This window comes from Semicossyphus pulcher, unplaced genomic scaffold, assembly GCF_022749685.1.
Source record: "Semicossyphus pulcher isolate SPU_LCO1_2020_fin unplaced genomic scaffold, fSemPul1.0.p SCAF_9, whole genome shotgun sequence".
NCBI lineage: Eukaryota > Metazoa > Chordata > Actinopteri > Labriformes > Labridae > Semicossyphus > Semicossyphus pulcher.
The window spans coordinates 17,188,501-17,204,295 of record NW_027211770.1 but is presented as its reverse complement, the minus strand read 5'-3'; the positions used below and the strand labels follow the sequence as shown (position 1 = coordinate 17,204,295).

Below are 15,795 nucleotides of genomic sequence, written 5' to 3'. Positions count from 1 at the left end.
GTCAATTGAAACTGCATACAAGCTGTGTAAGTTTGCAGTTTGGGATGTTTTCTTTCACCTTAAATATAATTGAACACATTTTATAAGCAGTTCATCCCCGGTAGAAATAAAGGACTCTACCTCGGAGTTAGAATATGTGCCTTATTGTAATTAAGCCCTAAAGACTTAGAGGACCCGCATTGGGAAACAGGGAATGATAACAAGCCAGGAAAGCTCCTCGTATCAGGATTCTAATGATACAACATGTGTTCTCATTGTAACACAAGACAGCCTGTGTTTATGGTATGGAAAAAAAACCCTCCCATGTTTATTAAATTAAGAGCTAAGCGATTTTGGGGAAGATTGACGGTTCAGGAAAGGGGTGCAGGTTTGGGTGATATTTTTACACAAAACACACTTAGTGCAATTAAGGCTGTGTGTCAGGTTCTGGGCCTGAGTCTCTGCGGACGAGGGAGGGGGGAGCGTGGGTCAGGCGAAAGGGGGGTGTAGAGGGGATATTCCCCATTGAGACCACCACACATATAGCACAGATTAGCAGCTGGGAGGCCACAGCAGCTCACACACATGCATGCAGACGCACACACACAAAGGTTTCTTCTTTCCTGCGCACACAGCTCGATGAACACTGACCCCTCACCCCTGTCAGCTCGCCCAGCTGATTTCCTCACATTCAGGCCTCGGCTGTGACACAAGACCACACTGACCACGGTCACTCACAGGCAGGCGGTACCTCACATGCACACACACACACACAGATCCTAATGCATTCACACACACCTTCTCAAGTCTTGTTCACCTAATTTAACACTTGTTGCACCAAGAAGGGCAGAGGTTTTATGTGTTAGACCTACTAAGGCTCACCACAATACTATCAGAAACACACACACCCCTGCTGCACCGGCTTCCTGTGTTAAGTCCCTCCGTGCTGGCTTCCTGTTTTGGGTCAGCTCCAGTTATCATCACACAGAGCTGTGCACGGGGCAGCCTGTCATGTGAAATCAGGCTCTCAGGCGCTCTCATCACATCCACTAGCTGTGCAGGAAGATGAGTGACACTCTTTAAGTGCTAATTATTCTTCTGTGAGAACTGTGATAGCATCTTGTTCACACTACAAAAGCATGAAAACGGTTTGGGCTGCAGAAATACCTTGTGTACACTTGTGAGCATGACTGATTTCATGCTGTTGTAATCTTCAGATGGAGAGACAAATGTCCATGGGCTCCAACATGATGGGTATGCAGGGACCCACCCACAGCAGCTCCTGCTCTTCCACTCACATTCCCTCCATGCACTCAGAAGCCAAGCTGGTGAGTATACGCATGTATTCACAAGGATACATACACATTTCTGCACACACTCAAGCTCAAAGTGTTGCAACTCTCTTTTCCACTGGGCTGTGCCAGCAGAGCTGTGCTCCTAGGTCTGTGTGGATTTCATCATTTGGTGTGTAATCAAAGCTGCGTCTGAACCTGCCAGTGCAGCGCTGGAGACTCTGGCTGGAATAAAGGACCCTTTATGTGGTTGTGGCTGTGCTGCCCACCGACTGCCTGATGTATATCTTAATGTACAGAACATGTTCTGTAGGTCCTGCAACTTGTTAGCACTAGTTTAACACAGTGGGGGAAAAAATCAAATGACCTCATCCTTCACAAAGCGGGCAGTTAGAGCAGTGGGAGTGAGACGGAGCTCAGAGAGCAGAGAGAGTGAGAGGAGACAGGTTTAGAAAGTTTCAGAGGGAGAGAAAGAGCTGAAGGAAAGAAAACGTCTGACTTTTCATGTTAGTAGAACTTATGTTGATGCCAAGGCTTTGATTAAAGGACTACAAGTAACTATTGTTTTGTATCGATTTTAGCTGCCCCTGTGGATGATATCAATGCAACAATTTTCTGTTTAAATACAGCAATATATTAATGCATCTATTTGTAGCTTTGTAAGATTAGTAACTGTAAAGTTTTAGTACTGTTTATACTCCTAGCATAGCTTACAACTAACAGATATGTTGCTCCGTAACAGCAATAAGCCAACAGGAAGTTATAGCTCGGTGGCTATGCCAACATAAAAAGTTGTGTTACAAGCTAGTTGCTTTGCTGCAATGTCAATAGTGACCTCCATGAACTGCACACAGCCACATTTTTTGCGTGTGTTGTATTCTCTAAAGAAAAATCTCCTCCTGTTTACTTTAACAGGCTCACAGACGACTCACAGCAAAACTTCTCGCCAACAGTGTCTTTTGTTTTTGTGCATCATATTGAAACATCTTTCTTAATTCGAGATGATTGTCTCATAACCTGCTTTAACCTCCTCGCAGTTAGTAATGTCGACTGGATGATCAGTTACGGTTAAGTTTGATATGAACTGATAAATACTGTAGCAACATGACAACCAACCGGCCTTTGTTTTCAAAATAAACACTTCTGAAAATGGAAAAGGCCCCGAATAAATGAGCGGTTATCAAAAAGAAACACGAACGCTAATGAAAAGCATTGGCTGCTCTTTGTGTTTGGAGAGGTTCGCTGATAGCTGAGTCTGCTGGACAGAAACCTCATGTGGAGAGAGAGAGAGAGAGAGAGAGAGAGAGAGAGAGAGAGAGAGAGAGAGAGAGAGAGCGAGAGAGAGGAGGTAGCAGAGGTCATTAGAAGAGTTATTGCTCTGATAGAGGAGAGCGGGAGCATTCCCAGGGCATTTAATTCTCCCTCTTCCTCCTGCTCTCTCAAGATTGATCGTCTTTGTAGTCTTTTGAATCTCTTCAACTGTTCCTATGGTAACACGCTGGGGTAACACAATATTAGTGTATTAGGCTTATCTCTCCTCTGGCCGTCATCCAGACACATCTTACTCTTTTTTTTTTCTCTCCTCCTCTCTATGTAATTGAATTGTAAATGCTCTGTTAGGCCTCACTTGAACACACGCGCTCACAGGCTCCTCCACCACGCAACTTTCTGGTTAGTTTGCCATCCGGACGCGAGGCACGGCAACCAAATGTGGATCAATTGAGATTGCGATCCCTGACGTCTGAACGCAACTGATGGAATCCAGTGATTGTGGACAGAAAGTGAGAGTCTAATTGTGTTATCAGGGTGCGATCTCCAGTGAGGGTTTCATAAGCATAGACGTCGTCTCTAATGTCTCTAATATCCGCGCCCGGGCCAAGTCGATAAATACGGCCTCGCTATCGGATAACTGGGCCATGATCAGGCCCATGTGTCCCCTGCGACGTTCTCAATCCGGCTCTAATCGCATTACCCCGACCATGTTGACTTTCCGCCAATGGGAAATCTCCGCACTGTAACCCCACACCCCCGAGGCACAGACCTGGATGCACTCTTTCTGCTCAACGTTTACATTGCGCGAGCAGAGGAGGGGATTGAGTGGGACTTTGATAGACATGAAGGAAATAGATAGACAGGCGGAGCGAGCAGGGGGGAGCTGAAAGGCGAGAGATGGTATTGATAATCTGAGACACCAAACGGCGAGAGAGGGAGAAATTCTTTGTGAGTGGCGTGAAAGGACTTCTGCTCGGCCTACTTTCCTACGCCCCTCTGCATGTGTGCATGCATGTATGCCCGTATGTGTGTGAATGTTTGATATTGTGGGGTAACTGGAGGCCTCACCAGCGGGATTAACCCTCCCCTGCCGGAGAAAGCATGCTCAGAGCGGGGCTAATGAAGGCTAATTGATTTTGTGGTGGGCCGGAGCAGCAGGGAGGCCTGTCTCTGGTGTAAATAGTTAATGAGCCGAAGGACTGCTGTGGCCCCTTGGGGACTCATATCTTGCTCTAACCTCTCTGTTTGTGCTCTCTGGGCCAAAGACTGTATCTGCATCAGTGCCCATCTTTGTTCTCCTCTATCTCTGATTTTCTCCTTAAGTGCCGTCGTTTAAGTGGTGCAGCAAAGCCCCGGTGGTGTAGTTACTGCCTTGTGTGTTTTCTCTTATTGCTCTCAGCCTGTTGTCTGGGAGGGTTTCTGAGATTGGAGTGTTTTATTAGTTTTTGGTTCAAGTGTTTTTCTCCTTCTCGTGAAGGACTGGGTGCTCGCGGTGCCGGGTGTGGTTGTGTTCTGCTCTGTTGTGGTCTGGGGAATAGAATGGTGCGTGTTGTGCGCTGGAGGTTGTGGGATAGTTGACCCTCACAGCGTAGAGGAAACGGTGCGGAGAGGAGGCCAAGTTCCACAGCACGCCGGCCAAAGCATTACATCAACGCTCAGAGCCAGTTCTCCACAGGGCCTCGCGAACACTCACACACACAAACACGCTGACTGCTCCTCCTCATTTCGATGTCACACAGAGATGCAAACACATGCAGGCAGTCAGGTACTTAAAAACAGTTGACAGATGAGATGTACACACGTGCAGAGAACACAGAATATTGTAAAGGATGGAGAGAGTCAGTGAGTAGTGGCACTTTCAACAAATTTTACTTGAGAAAAGTTATGTAAGTATTGACTTGGATAAAAGTTAAAAGAATGGATTTCAAAATGTAAAAACTAAAACACAAATGCTCATAAAGAAAAAGAACTAAGCACCCCACAGTAGGTGCGACAGGTATTAGCTCACAGGAAATATCTGCCGCTTATAAGAGAATAAAGAGCAATATAAAAGTTACCTTGCGATATGGTTACTACATATGGTAGTTTTTATGTTGTACCTAACTCTCTAAGCATCCTTCTGTTCCTCCACATCTGCTCAGTGTTCAGCTTCTTTGTTTGTTTATCCTCAAAACATGATGTAACGAGTCATCTCAGCCACTCTGTCACTGCACTCCTCATAATGTTTAAACATTTTGACTTTAAAGACGCTCTGCAGTCACAGCTGCGGCAGGGAAACTGCAGACAGGCCTGACACACACCTCGCTGAAGTTAGAAGTCCCTAAGTGAACATGGCTTCCACCAGGATCCACCGTGAGCACTAGGGCTGGGCCATATCTCGATAACGATATATATCACGTTATATCATGTTTTCTGCTAATTTAACACATAATTAGTCCATATGAAATAACCATATGGTAAAGTCTATTTTTGGATAATCCTGTGTGAATTAAATACTTGACAAATATGGTTCGCTCCAGGTTCACTCACACGTGCAAGCAGTAGAACGTAAAGCCTCTTGTTTTGTGACATCACGATAGAGACGTTAAAGAAAAACACATACGACAGACATTTTTGTATTGTTTTAAGTATATATCTTGTCATTCAGCATTTTGTGTGTTAGCTTCACCCAGCCTACACTGTCAGTGTGTTTGAGTAAAGTGACTTAGCATACAACTAAAAAAAATCTATCCTAAACTTAATACATAAAAACATCATTCTTCCCAGTTGCAGTGACTGAATGTCTTTGCTCCTGCAGCCTCCGACTCAGCCGCAGCTCCTTCTCTGCTCCAGCTGCAGATTTGGCTTCTTTCTCTTCTCAATTCTCCCACGACCTATTATGAGCTTTCATGTGGCTTTTGTTTAACTCTGTCGCAGAAGCAACTTCAAATGAAGCCATACAATACTTTAATACATTTAATGTTGGCCACTCCTCCACAACAGCTCCCACTTGGATGCGTGGTTACGATCTTGCACCTGATCGCATACGTTTTTTAGAGTCCCCTCCTCACGCCCTGCGCACTGTTATTGGCTGGGAGCTGCACATCCACTGCCCAAAGGTTAACGCCCAGAAACGGCCCGAACACAGCGCAATAACAAAGTAGAGGAGGAGGGGAGGGTCTGTGCAGATACAGACATCATAACACACTTCAAGCGATGATTGAGATTTGTAGAGAATCCTTAGATTTTATTATGGAATGGAAATCCCTCCTCTCCTGCTCTGATGGTTTGATATCTTTGTTCGTATGATGAAAGACATTCACTATCATTTCTCATCTGTAACAAGGGAAGCCCAAACAAGCTCTTATCAAGCTTTTTTTTAACTACATCTGCGTGTGCCAGCTACGGTTCATGATCCAGCTCGTGTTGGACCTTTTTAAAGCGCTGGAATTCTGCATTGTGTTTGTGTGCTTCTTGAAAGAGCCGAATGCTTTCCACACATCCTTCCTGCCTGCCTGCTAATTTCAGACAGAGGGGCCGGTGAATGAAAATGTGCTATTTATTATCCACCAATTATCTATTGTTTACATTGTTACTAAGGACAATAAATGTGTCACTAAGCATCAGGCTAGGTGCTGAGTCTTTTATGAGGTAAACAATACTATATGTTCCTTCGCTGCAGCTCTCTTGGCTGTGGAGCTGGCACTGGATGGGTGGATGACATAATTCCTGGCATGCTCTAAATGTACTCCTTTTTACTTGGGAGGGAAAAAAACAGCGCGCCTCTTAAAGAAACACTTCATAGGACACAGGAGGACCAATAATCAAAGTGTTTCTGCAGCTTTTTACATTTAATTTACACAACCCCTTACAGCTCTTATGTTTCAGCGTAGCTACAGGATTGCAAAAGGCCTTTGTGTTTATAGGCCTAGAGATCGGGTTTTGCCCTGAAGTGATAAAGTGAGGAATGAGAAAGTTACATTTTCTGTTCAGAAAGTGAAAGAAAAGAAAACGTGTGAGCAGCCACAGATGTGTCAGTTTTTAGAAATCCGCTACACTTTGATTGATGGAGCGATTACCTGAGCATGAAGTCATTTTGTAAGCAGTTAAAACCATTAGCGTACGTGCTAACACTATTACGTGTTCCATTCATTTGCCTTCCCTGTAGCAGAGCAGCACCTCTGGCTAAACGTCTCGTTTGTGAGGAGGAGCAGCGCACACAATAGGAGGCTAACTGCAGGTTTTGTAAGCAACATCTGTATGAATGGTGGCATTGTCAGGGTGTGATGTCATCGGAGGCGGACGGTGAGCTAAGAGCACAGCTGAATCTGCGGGCTGCTTCACTGCAGCTTTACAATATGTGTATGTGGAGCATACACTGTGTGTCGCTCTTGATTGCTTACTTTCTGTGTATTGGCACCCTCTGTGGAAATCACTGTCCCTGGAGTCACAACACATCTGTGGACTTAAGTGAGCTAAAACAAACCATGAAGCTAGAGTTTGTACGTTGTGTTTGATACAGATCTGCTGTGCACATACCTGTGGTTGGTTAAGTAAACATGTGTGATATGCAGCAGTCACACAAGGACACGAGACACATAGCAAGATATAACGTTGCGATGTGTTTTGGATGTCAAGAAAGTTTTGCACATGATAACCACATGATGCTGCTCTCTCTTGCTATGAAGGCGACTTCCTTCAGCAGAGTGAAGTGCAGGAGTTACGAGCTGCTGGATCAATGTGTGTCTGTCAGTTTATCAGTGTTGGAGAAAAACCACAGAAGGGGAACTCTCTGACTTCGTCTAACGCTTCCTCAAAGTGTTTGATCTGTCTGACGCACAGAGAGGAGACAAACAGTGTATAGTAATAGTAAGTCAAAGGTTAAACACAGCTACACCTTTATGCTTCCTCAGGTTAATTCAGGCTAAATTAACAGAATATTAATACAGTTGTGGATCAAATAGTTCTGTTTTTTGATACTGTATTGATTCTCAGAAACACAACTTTTCATTTATAGTGTAGTATATTTTATATTTTTTGATTGCACAAAAAATAGTCTGCTGATGTTGGATGTTACAGGGACTGTGATGAATACGAATGCAGAATGAAATGTTCTGATAAAACGGAAACTCTGTTTTTTCTCCAATTGTATGTTTATGTTGGTTTATATTTCATACTATGACAGTTTTCCAAAATAAGATCATACATTGCAATAAAACTCCTTGCTTAAAGTATAGCAATGTTTTGCAATAATGATTTGTAACCCTAAATAATGTTATATATAATAATGCCAATACACAGCTTTACTGGCAGTGTGATAATATTCTAAAATTGTTTTATTTTCTGCATAAGTCAGGAGCACTTCATGTCCTTCATCAACAGTACACTTTGTAATAGGGATACACCGATACTTATGCCAGTGTCGGCGGTATCAGAGCTTAAGTACTGGTACTCGTACACGTAAAACTGCGCCGAAACAACAGCACCTGATATCACTTTACGGCTTGACGTTAGCCTCCCGTTAGTTAAGCAGGTAGGCGGAGAAAGAGCAATGTCACTTTTCAGAAAAAGGCTCAGTCCTCACAGACAGCACTAACACACACACGGCCAAACTGTGGCTAACAGAGTGTTACATAAACATTAAGGCAAACTAACTTACATATTTATGGGCGCACACACGATAAAAAGAGTCAGTCGGCAATCACCTATAGGTCCCGTAAACAAGTCCGGGCATGCCTCCCTCACTGCCATGTTGCAGGGGGATGCGCTGTGTAGTGCTGCGTTCAGGTGCGCTCAGAAATGGGAGCGCTCATCACATGACCTTTTTTTACACTATATGTTGTGTTATACTGAAATCCACTGAATGTGTTATAGGTTACACGGGAATAAAATGTGTAGCAGTGTCATGTTTGTTAAGTAAAGCAAAGTTGAGTGTTAAAAAGTAGCAACAGTTGCATCATTCTGTAGATTTACTTTGTTACAGTCAGAAAGTGAGGAACATGTGATGAAAATGAAACATGCTTTTAAAGTCATTATGAGAAGTGTAATGATATTATTAAGCACTCATATCGGTATTGTTATTTGGTCTGAAATAAAGTGGTATCGGTGCATCCCGACTCTGTGAGCAGTATGTTGAAAAATCTCTGCAAGTCTAAAAGATAAGTTATTTTAAAAAACTGAATACAGTCGTTCAGAGATAAATAACTTAACAACTTTTATACTTGAAAGTTCAAAGCGACATCTTTAAGTAATATAAAAACTGACTCATTTATCTGTGTGTGTGTGTGTGTGTGTGTGTGTGTCTGCATGCCTAACCCTCTGCATGTCTGTGTGGCCGTGTGTAGGAGGGGTTATAGACGAGGGTAGCAGTCGTGTCGCATCTGTTTGTCTTTGGATGACTGCGTGTTGTTTTAGCTGTGCTGATGGGACGTGTATGTGAAGGCCATTTGGTCATGGTTCAGGGCCCGTCAATGGGACAGGGCTCCGGTAGAGCCAAGCTTGGGTAAACCAGCTGCCATCACCACACGGGCCAGACTGGACTGGTCCAGCCACCATGAGCCCCCCTGGAGCCTCAGCAGTGACAGAGATACTCGCTGCACTCCAAAATAACCTGTCAAACACTGGAGGGCGATTGGAAAAAGTCTGTTAGCTTAGAGGTTTTCTGTTTCATGAAGTAGAGCTGACATTGAGTAGGTCTTAACAATGATTGCTCTTATATTTTAAATGTATGGATTCAATTATGAGTATTTATTATCACAGGAACACAATTAACAAGCATCTTTAAAGTTCAGTTTGAATCAGGTCATTACATTTGTGTACCAACATGCCTGTTGCTTTTGAAGCCATAAATTAAGACACATGTTAGTGTTAATTATTGTATTCATGCCCGTCTGTCTCTCACTCTGAGGCATTGTCTGTATTCAACATTGTGGCAGCAGTGTGTGTAGTGATAACCATGTAGGCTGCACCAGAGCCACGCTTTACAATAGAAGAAACAGTGGGGATATACAGACCGGAGTCAGAGGCCCATCCATTAACTTGACAGGGTGGAGAAGCTGCCAAGAGTATGAGCGCATGCTTTTGGAGCACGCTCCTCAGTGGGCGTGCGTCTCGCTGCGCCCGCACCACCACGGTTCCTCCAAAGCACCACCAGAGCGCCGGGCCCTGGCAGAACAGCCCGTCTATGTACATCTCATGTCTGTGTCTGGAACCACAGGGAGGCTCTGTGCGGCCCGGCTCAGATCGGCTTGGCCCAGAACCCGAGAGAGACGAGAGAGGGGGCGACATTACAGCCCAGAGCTCCCATCAGACTGTCTGCCTCGGCGTTCCCTGAGGAAATCAGTTTAACAGTCCCCAGCTCTTGGCAAGCAGAGGGCGAGGGGGTGGAGGAACAGGGACGAGGTGTGTGAAAGAGAGCGAGCGAAAGAGAGAGAGAGAGAGAAGGGGGGATGTTAGTGCCTCTCTGGGCGAGAGGGAAATCTAATAAAATTGGACTAATGGGGGTGTGGAGTTTTAGGGCATAGAGAGTGGGTTTGCAGACAGGCACTGGTGGGTAGTGGTGGTGGAGGATGGAATTAGATCCTCTGAGTGCTTGGCAAAGCAGCAGAGCCAAAGTCCTGCTTTTAAATGCAGATGGTGAACCCGTGTTGGGTTTAGAGAGTGAGTGAGGGGGGCTAGGCCCACAGAACATACTGCCAGGAAAATTACAACTATGATGAGTTATGTAATTATTATGTATTCTATTTGTAAAGGAACAATGTACAATATTAAGTAGGCTATAAATATATAACTTGACAACACTTGATATTTTGTACTAGAGTTAGCTTAAAGCCAATCGCGGATCACATCAGCAATAGTCTGATGACAATACAGCCTCTGGGACAAACGTGAACATGCCGGTGCGTGTAGCCGGCGGTTAGCGATAAACGACTTCCCTTTCCGCGTGCTGCATTGTTTACAGAAAAAGAACCCGTTTTTCCTGTGATTTTACTTTAATTACTTACCTGAAAATTCAACATGATTCAACATCATGATGCAGATTTGTAAAAATGAATCTTTGTCAGGTCCGTCCTCGAGAGGAGAAGAAAACTACTTTTAAAATGCTCGTTTGATGAACGGAGGTCAGGTCGATCATTTCTGATGCATTCGAAGAAGTCAGGAAATCTGAACTCTGAGCGGCTTTAGTGACACAGGGTCAAGGGAATTTATCTCAAGATGAATTTTTGATCTAGAACGGATTGTTAGCTGTTAGCATGCAGATGTCTGTTTATAGAGATTAATAGGAAGGAATTCATCGTCAGATCACGCTGATGGGAGCCAGGATGGCATTACTGTTTTACCTGCATACGCCGCAGCCTGCTGATACGTGATGGGTCAATATTACTCGGACTACAAGCGTAGTACAAATGGAAACCAGAACACTTGCGGCCCCAGAAATCCACGTCCCTGCCTACAGATTCTACATTTCTAGAATCTGTAAATAGAGATTAGCTTAAAGCTAATTTTCATCTGCTTTCCCTTAGCAGGTCAATTTAAACATACACACAGTTAAAAAAAAGTTCTGAGGAACACAGAGTATTACATCAAACAAACACACCAAAACACACACCAATCAATCAAGTTACAATCACGGGTACACGTGTAAAAACAAATACAGTGTGCTTACTCATGATCTCTGTGCTTATGGTGCTAACAAAAGGCTAACAGACAGACACAAGCTTTAATGTTTCTCCGTCTACTCTTTTATGTGAAGCGGAAGATCTCCATTATATTTTGATCTTTTTGCACTTAAACTCTGACTCCTCAGTCTGGTTAAATCTCTCTAACCTGCTGTAAGGCGCCACAGGGCCACAGGTCCCCTGATAGTACACTGCTCCACTTTTAAGGGGAATAAAAGTGCTCACCCTGACCTCAGCAGGTTTGATTTACCCATCCTGAGGCGGGCGTGGTCTCCTCCCTTTTGTACCTGCTCCTGCTTCCTCCTCCTCCCAGGGTTAATAGATATGAAGTCATCTGGCGAGGAGAAACCTGAGTGTGTTTTCAGGATGTGCCCAGAGCACTCACAGGGACATCACTCAGAGCCCCCCGCCTGTGTCAGAGAGGAAGCAGCCATTAATAAATATCATTAATGGGTGATCACCTGGTTTCCCTGAAACCACATAAATGAGAGAGTTGGAGGGGAGAGGTCAGGGGTCAGAGGTCTGAGAGGAGATAGCTCCCCTCTGGGCAAAAGATGGCTGAATCAGGGGAGGTGTTTTAACAATGGAAAATCAATAGGCCTACTACTTTTAAGTACACTTACAGGATGCCTGAAATGTAGCGTCAAATGCGTGTGATTACGTATTTATAGCCCGCTAGTTTATAGATTTATCCTGGTAGAAGCTGACATGTATTTATGGCGTCATGTACTAATCATCCTCTTAATATGCCTGCCTGTGTTTTTTCATATCTTCAACAACAGCAGGCCAGACAGTGGTTGGACAGACGGTGTGCCATCCCATCTACCACCACAGGCTAACACCTGCACCGCTGTAATGACTGTTTTCTGCAGCGGCCATGTTGCTGCAGGAGAAATCTATACGTATGTGTGTGTTATTAGAGGAAAGTGCACGTGGTGGTTAAGTTCTTGTGCTTAGCACAGTCTGGGGAAATACAACCATGTGTTAAAGAGTCATTAGGGAGCTGATGAAGGTGTTTAAGAATCACAGCCTGCTCATCATCGCGCTGCTAACGTCCCATAGTTGCGTCACTGTGGTTCTGGATACAAAGACTTAAGATTTGGCTGAGCAGGGTTTAACTGAGATGGAGAGTCAGCTCCAGATGGAGCAGTAGCAGGAACTTGTGCAGAGGTAGCGTCAGGAATAAGTTTATTACGGTAAGGAGTTTCTCTTTTAACGCGAATTTAAACTCGATTGTAGTGTGTTAATATGATACCTGCTGCCTCGTCTGTTGTCTTTGTTCCTTTGTGTCTTGTATCTGTTTTTTAAGTTGGACAGATTTTGCTTCAACAGAGTGCATTTAAAGCTGCGTTGCACTGAATTATGTTGGGTGAAACTGGTGTAATCTCCACTCCTCCTCTGATATGAGTCCTCTTCTTTTCTCCTGTTTTGTCCCTACCTTGTTTGTAACCCTCACCACTGAAGCTCAGCGGCCCCTCCGCTCTTTGACCTGCCTCTGTACTCCGACACTCTCGGGCCTCTTCGGATGCAGGCTAATTCAATTAATAAACAGATAGCGCTTCACCGCCAGCTGGAAAGCTCTCAGAGACACTGATAAATGAGCGCTCGCTGTCTCGGGCTGATGGTGTGCGGGGAGGAGACTCTAGAAGCCATCTAATCTCCCCCCACCCCTGGTCTCTCCCTCTCTCTCTCTTACGGTCCCCCTTCGCCTCCCTTTTACCCTCTCTGTCCTTCTCCCCTGGCGCCTGCTTGGCAGCGACTCAGGCAGCCCCAGATGAGCATCTTATACCCACACACAGACATCTTTACTAGGGCCTTTAAAAACACCAGCAGAGAGGCAGACAGGCAGCCAGAAGATTCCTCTGGCTTCTGTCCATTCAGGTGATTGCTTGCTCTGCGACTAAGTGGCAGGAGATTGTCAAAGCCTGATTGGTTTCCTCTTTTACAAGAGAGGTGGGCCTCACCTCTGTGGTGCTGAGTGACAGGCTGAGGGCTGAGGAGACGGTGTTTAGTCAGAGCTGTCAGCCGCAGGATTCATCCGGTGATACACGGAAGACGTCCTTGTCAACACTGGTGACTATGATTGATATCTGTAAGCTTGTTTAAATACATTTCCTGTTTAGTACCGTGTCAACTAGCTGTTTGTTATTTCTGCAGCGTTTATATCACGTCCAGGTAGAACTCTTTCATAAAGCAAATACAGACTGCAGGAATATATCAGTCAGAGACGATACACTGTGGTTATAAGCCTCAGTATGACTGTGAGCCTGTGGACAGCTGCAGGCCTGCGAGTGTGTTAGTGCAGACTCGGTGGTGTTTTAACCTCTCACTGGTTCGAGGACCTGTGGCTTCTGAGATGTGAGCTGCTGAGGCTGTGGTGAAGGTGGTTAGCAGTGATCAGATGGAGATAAACATTACTAAACAAGTAATATACTAAATATACTAAACAATGTGGCTCTAAAAATGCAGTGCTGTTTCACTATGTCAGGCATCCCTCGGTTTGTCAAGCAGAAACTACACGCGAGCCAAAACAGGCTTGGCAAGGTCGTAATTTCTCTCTGCTGGTTTCATGTGCGCGTCTCTGTCTCCGAGACTATGAGTAAATTCCTTAACAGATACATGTATGTAATTTGTAAACATAATAAAAACCAGAAGAGTAAGCTCTTTGTTTTTTTTTAAGACGGTTTATTCGACAGTGTCTCCTCCCTGCTGGTAAAAATCTTTCCGCTCATGAACACTGTGAGAGAGGAGTGAGAGGGCCGATGTTGTGCTCCGGGTCGTGTCGTAGCGTAGTGATCCAGACCAGCTGGATGCCATTCCCTATGGGAATCATGAATGTGAAGGTTGTTAAAAGATATGGAGCCCTGGACGCAGCGTGGACTTACTGACAGCAGCTGGGAGAAGGGGGAAGGGAGCAGAGAGAGGAGAAGGAGAGCACTGGGAAAGAGAAGAGAAAAGTGTGTGGAATTCACAGCAGCAGCCTTGAAATGAAGTCCTTTGTTTCGGTTTTGATGCTCTCTTTTTGAGTCACAGGTGGATGAATCAGCTAAGACTTGACTTTAGTATTTGTTTAAGTTTTTAACCAGCGGTGCACTCGGTGAAAAGATGTATTTAAATCAGCCGTCTCAACACTCTCTCAACCTGTTTTAAGCGGTTAAAATATCAGTGAATCATGAAAGCGCTCAGACATGATTTTCTTTATTTTGTCTGGTTCTGTGTACAACAGGTGAAGCCCTGAGGACATGTTTGGCACTTGTGTATTTGGATTAGGATTTTCTCTGCTCTTGCGGTTTTATTTATGGCATGCCAAGACAAACACTCTCTGGAGGAGAGGTGCATTCGGTAAACACGAGGCAAACAAGCGCACCTTTAAGGAGCTTCTCTCTGGTCTCCCTCCGAGGCCGCTCGCAGACAGCGGCTCAGTCAGGGCTAAGTAGACCACACGGTTAAAGCAACAAACCTCCAGCAGAGGAGCAGTCTGAGGCTCACACACACATGTGCTTAAAGGAGCGAGAGGCTATTAGGAATATGAAGAGGAGGGACCGGTGGGATGGCAATCAAGGAAGGTAAAGCGGGAGAATGACAAGACTGAAGGAGAGACAGAGGACAGGCTAAGTGGCTTTGATTTGTTCTCCTGACATCTGGATTTATGGAGCCATTCATCATCCTCCAGTCAGCACATGAGCCGCTCTGTAGCTGTTGATAATCAGACCACTCACAGATGAAAGCTTGAACGAAATTTTCCTCATAGAAAATAATGTTAAACATCATTTTTGTGTCTGTTTTGTCTTCTCAGAGGCTGAAGGCTGCACTTTCACACCACCCGGGCTCCATCGCCAACGGCAACATGAACTCCATGGGTCACATGATGGAGATGATGACATCGCGGCAGGAGCAAGGCGCCCACCATCACATGCACTCGCACCCGCACCAGCACATGCAAGCCCCTCCCCACGCGTACCAGCACCACGGCGGCCACCACCACCACAGCCAGGCGCACGGCCAAGGCGGGCACCATCACCCGCAGGGACACAACCCCCATCACAACTCCCACAATCCCCACCTCCATCCCGGGCACCCTCACCAGACCTCACCGCACCCTCCGATGCACTCTTCTTCACATGTAAGCACAGCAGCTTCCCGGGAGAGACGAGGCTTTTAGACAGAGCCACAGGTTCAATAACACATTAACCACACTGCACATTAAACCCTCTCACTGTATAGGCACCACGACTGAAACAAGGCATCGCTTTCGGAGTCCTTTGAGCGGTTTGGAAGTCAGCTATTAGTGGTCAGTATAGAAGTAAAGCTGAAATGATGCTTCAAATTCACAGTGCATTTTCCCCCGCTGCAGCCATAATGCCAAGTAGTTTCCTGGCAACATCCTCAAAGGTAATTTTTTTCTCCGAGTCAGCTACAGGTCAGTGTTGGACGCCTGCCACGGAGGGAAAGGGTCATGACGAGGCCATAAAGTGGCCCATTATAAAAGATGCTCAGGACTGTCCTTTGGAAACTATGCTCCACAGCATCCTTCACCGCCGGGCTGCCATTATGTGGCCACAACGTGCAGAAAGAGTTTTATAAATACTAATGAT

The 15,795-nt window shown here is 45.2% G+C and overlaps 1 protein-coding gene across 1 annotated transcript in view; it reads left to right on the top strand.

Moving 5' to 3' along the window:
- Positions 1 to 15,795, top strand: part of creb5b (cAMP responsive element binding protein 5b) — a 35,702-nt gene that overhangs the window by 14,020 nt on the left and 5,887 nt on the right. The window contains exons 6-7 of the mRNA XM_069657115.1: positions 1,197 to 1,307; positions 14,997 to 15,323. Of these exons, the coding sequence (XP_069513216.1) occupies positions 1,197 to 1,307; positions 14,997 to 15,323 (438 nt within the window). The remainder of the gene's footprint in view (positions 1 to 1,196; positions 1,308 to 14,996; positions 15,324 to 15,795) is intronic.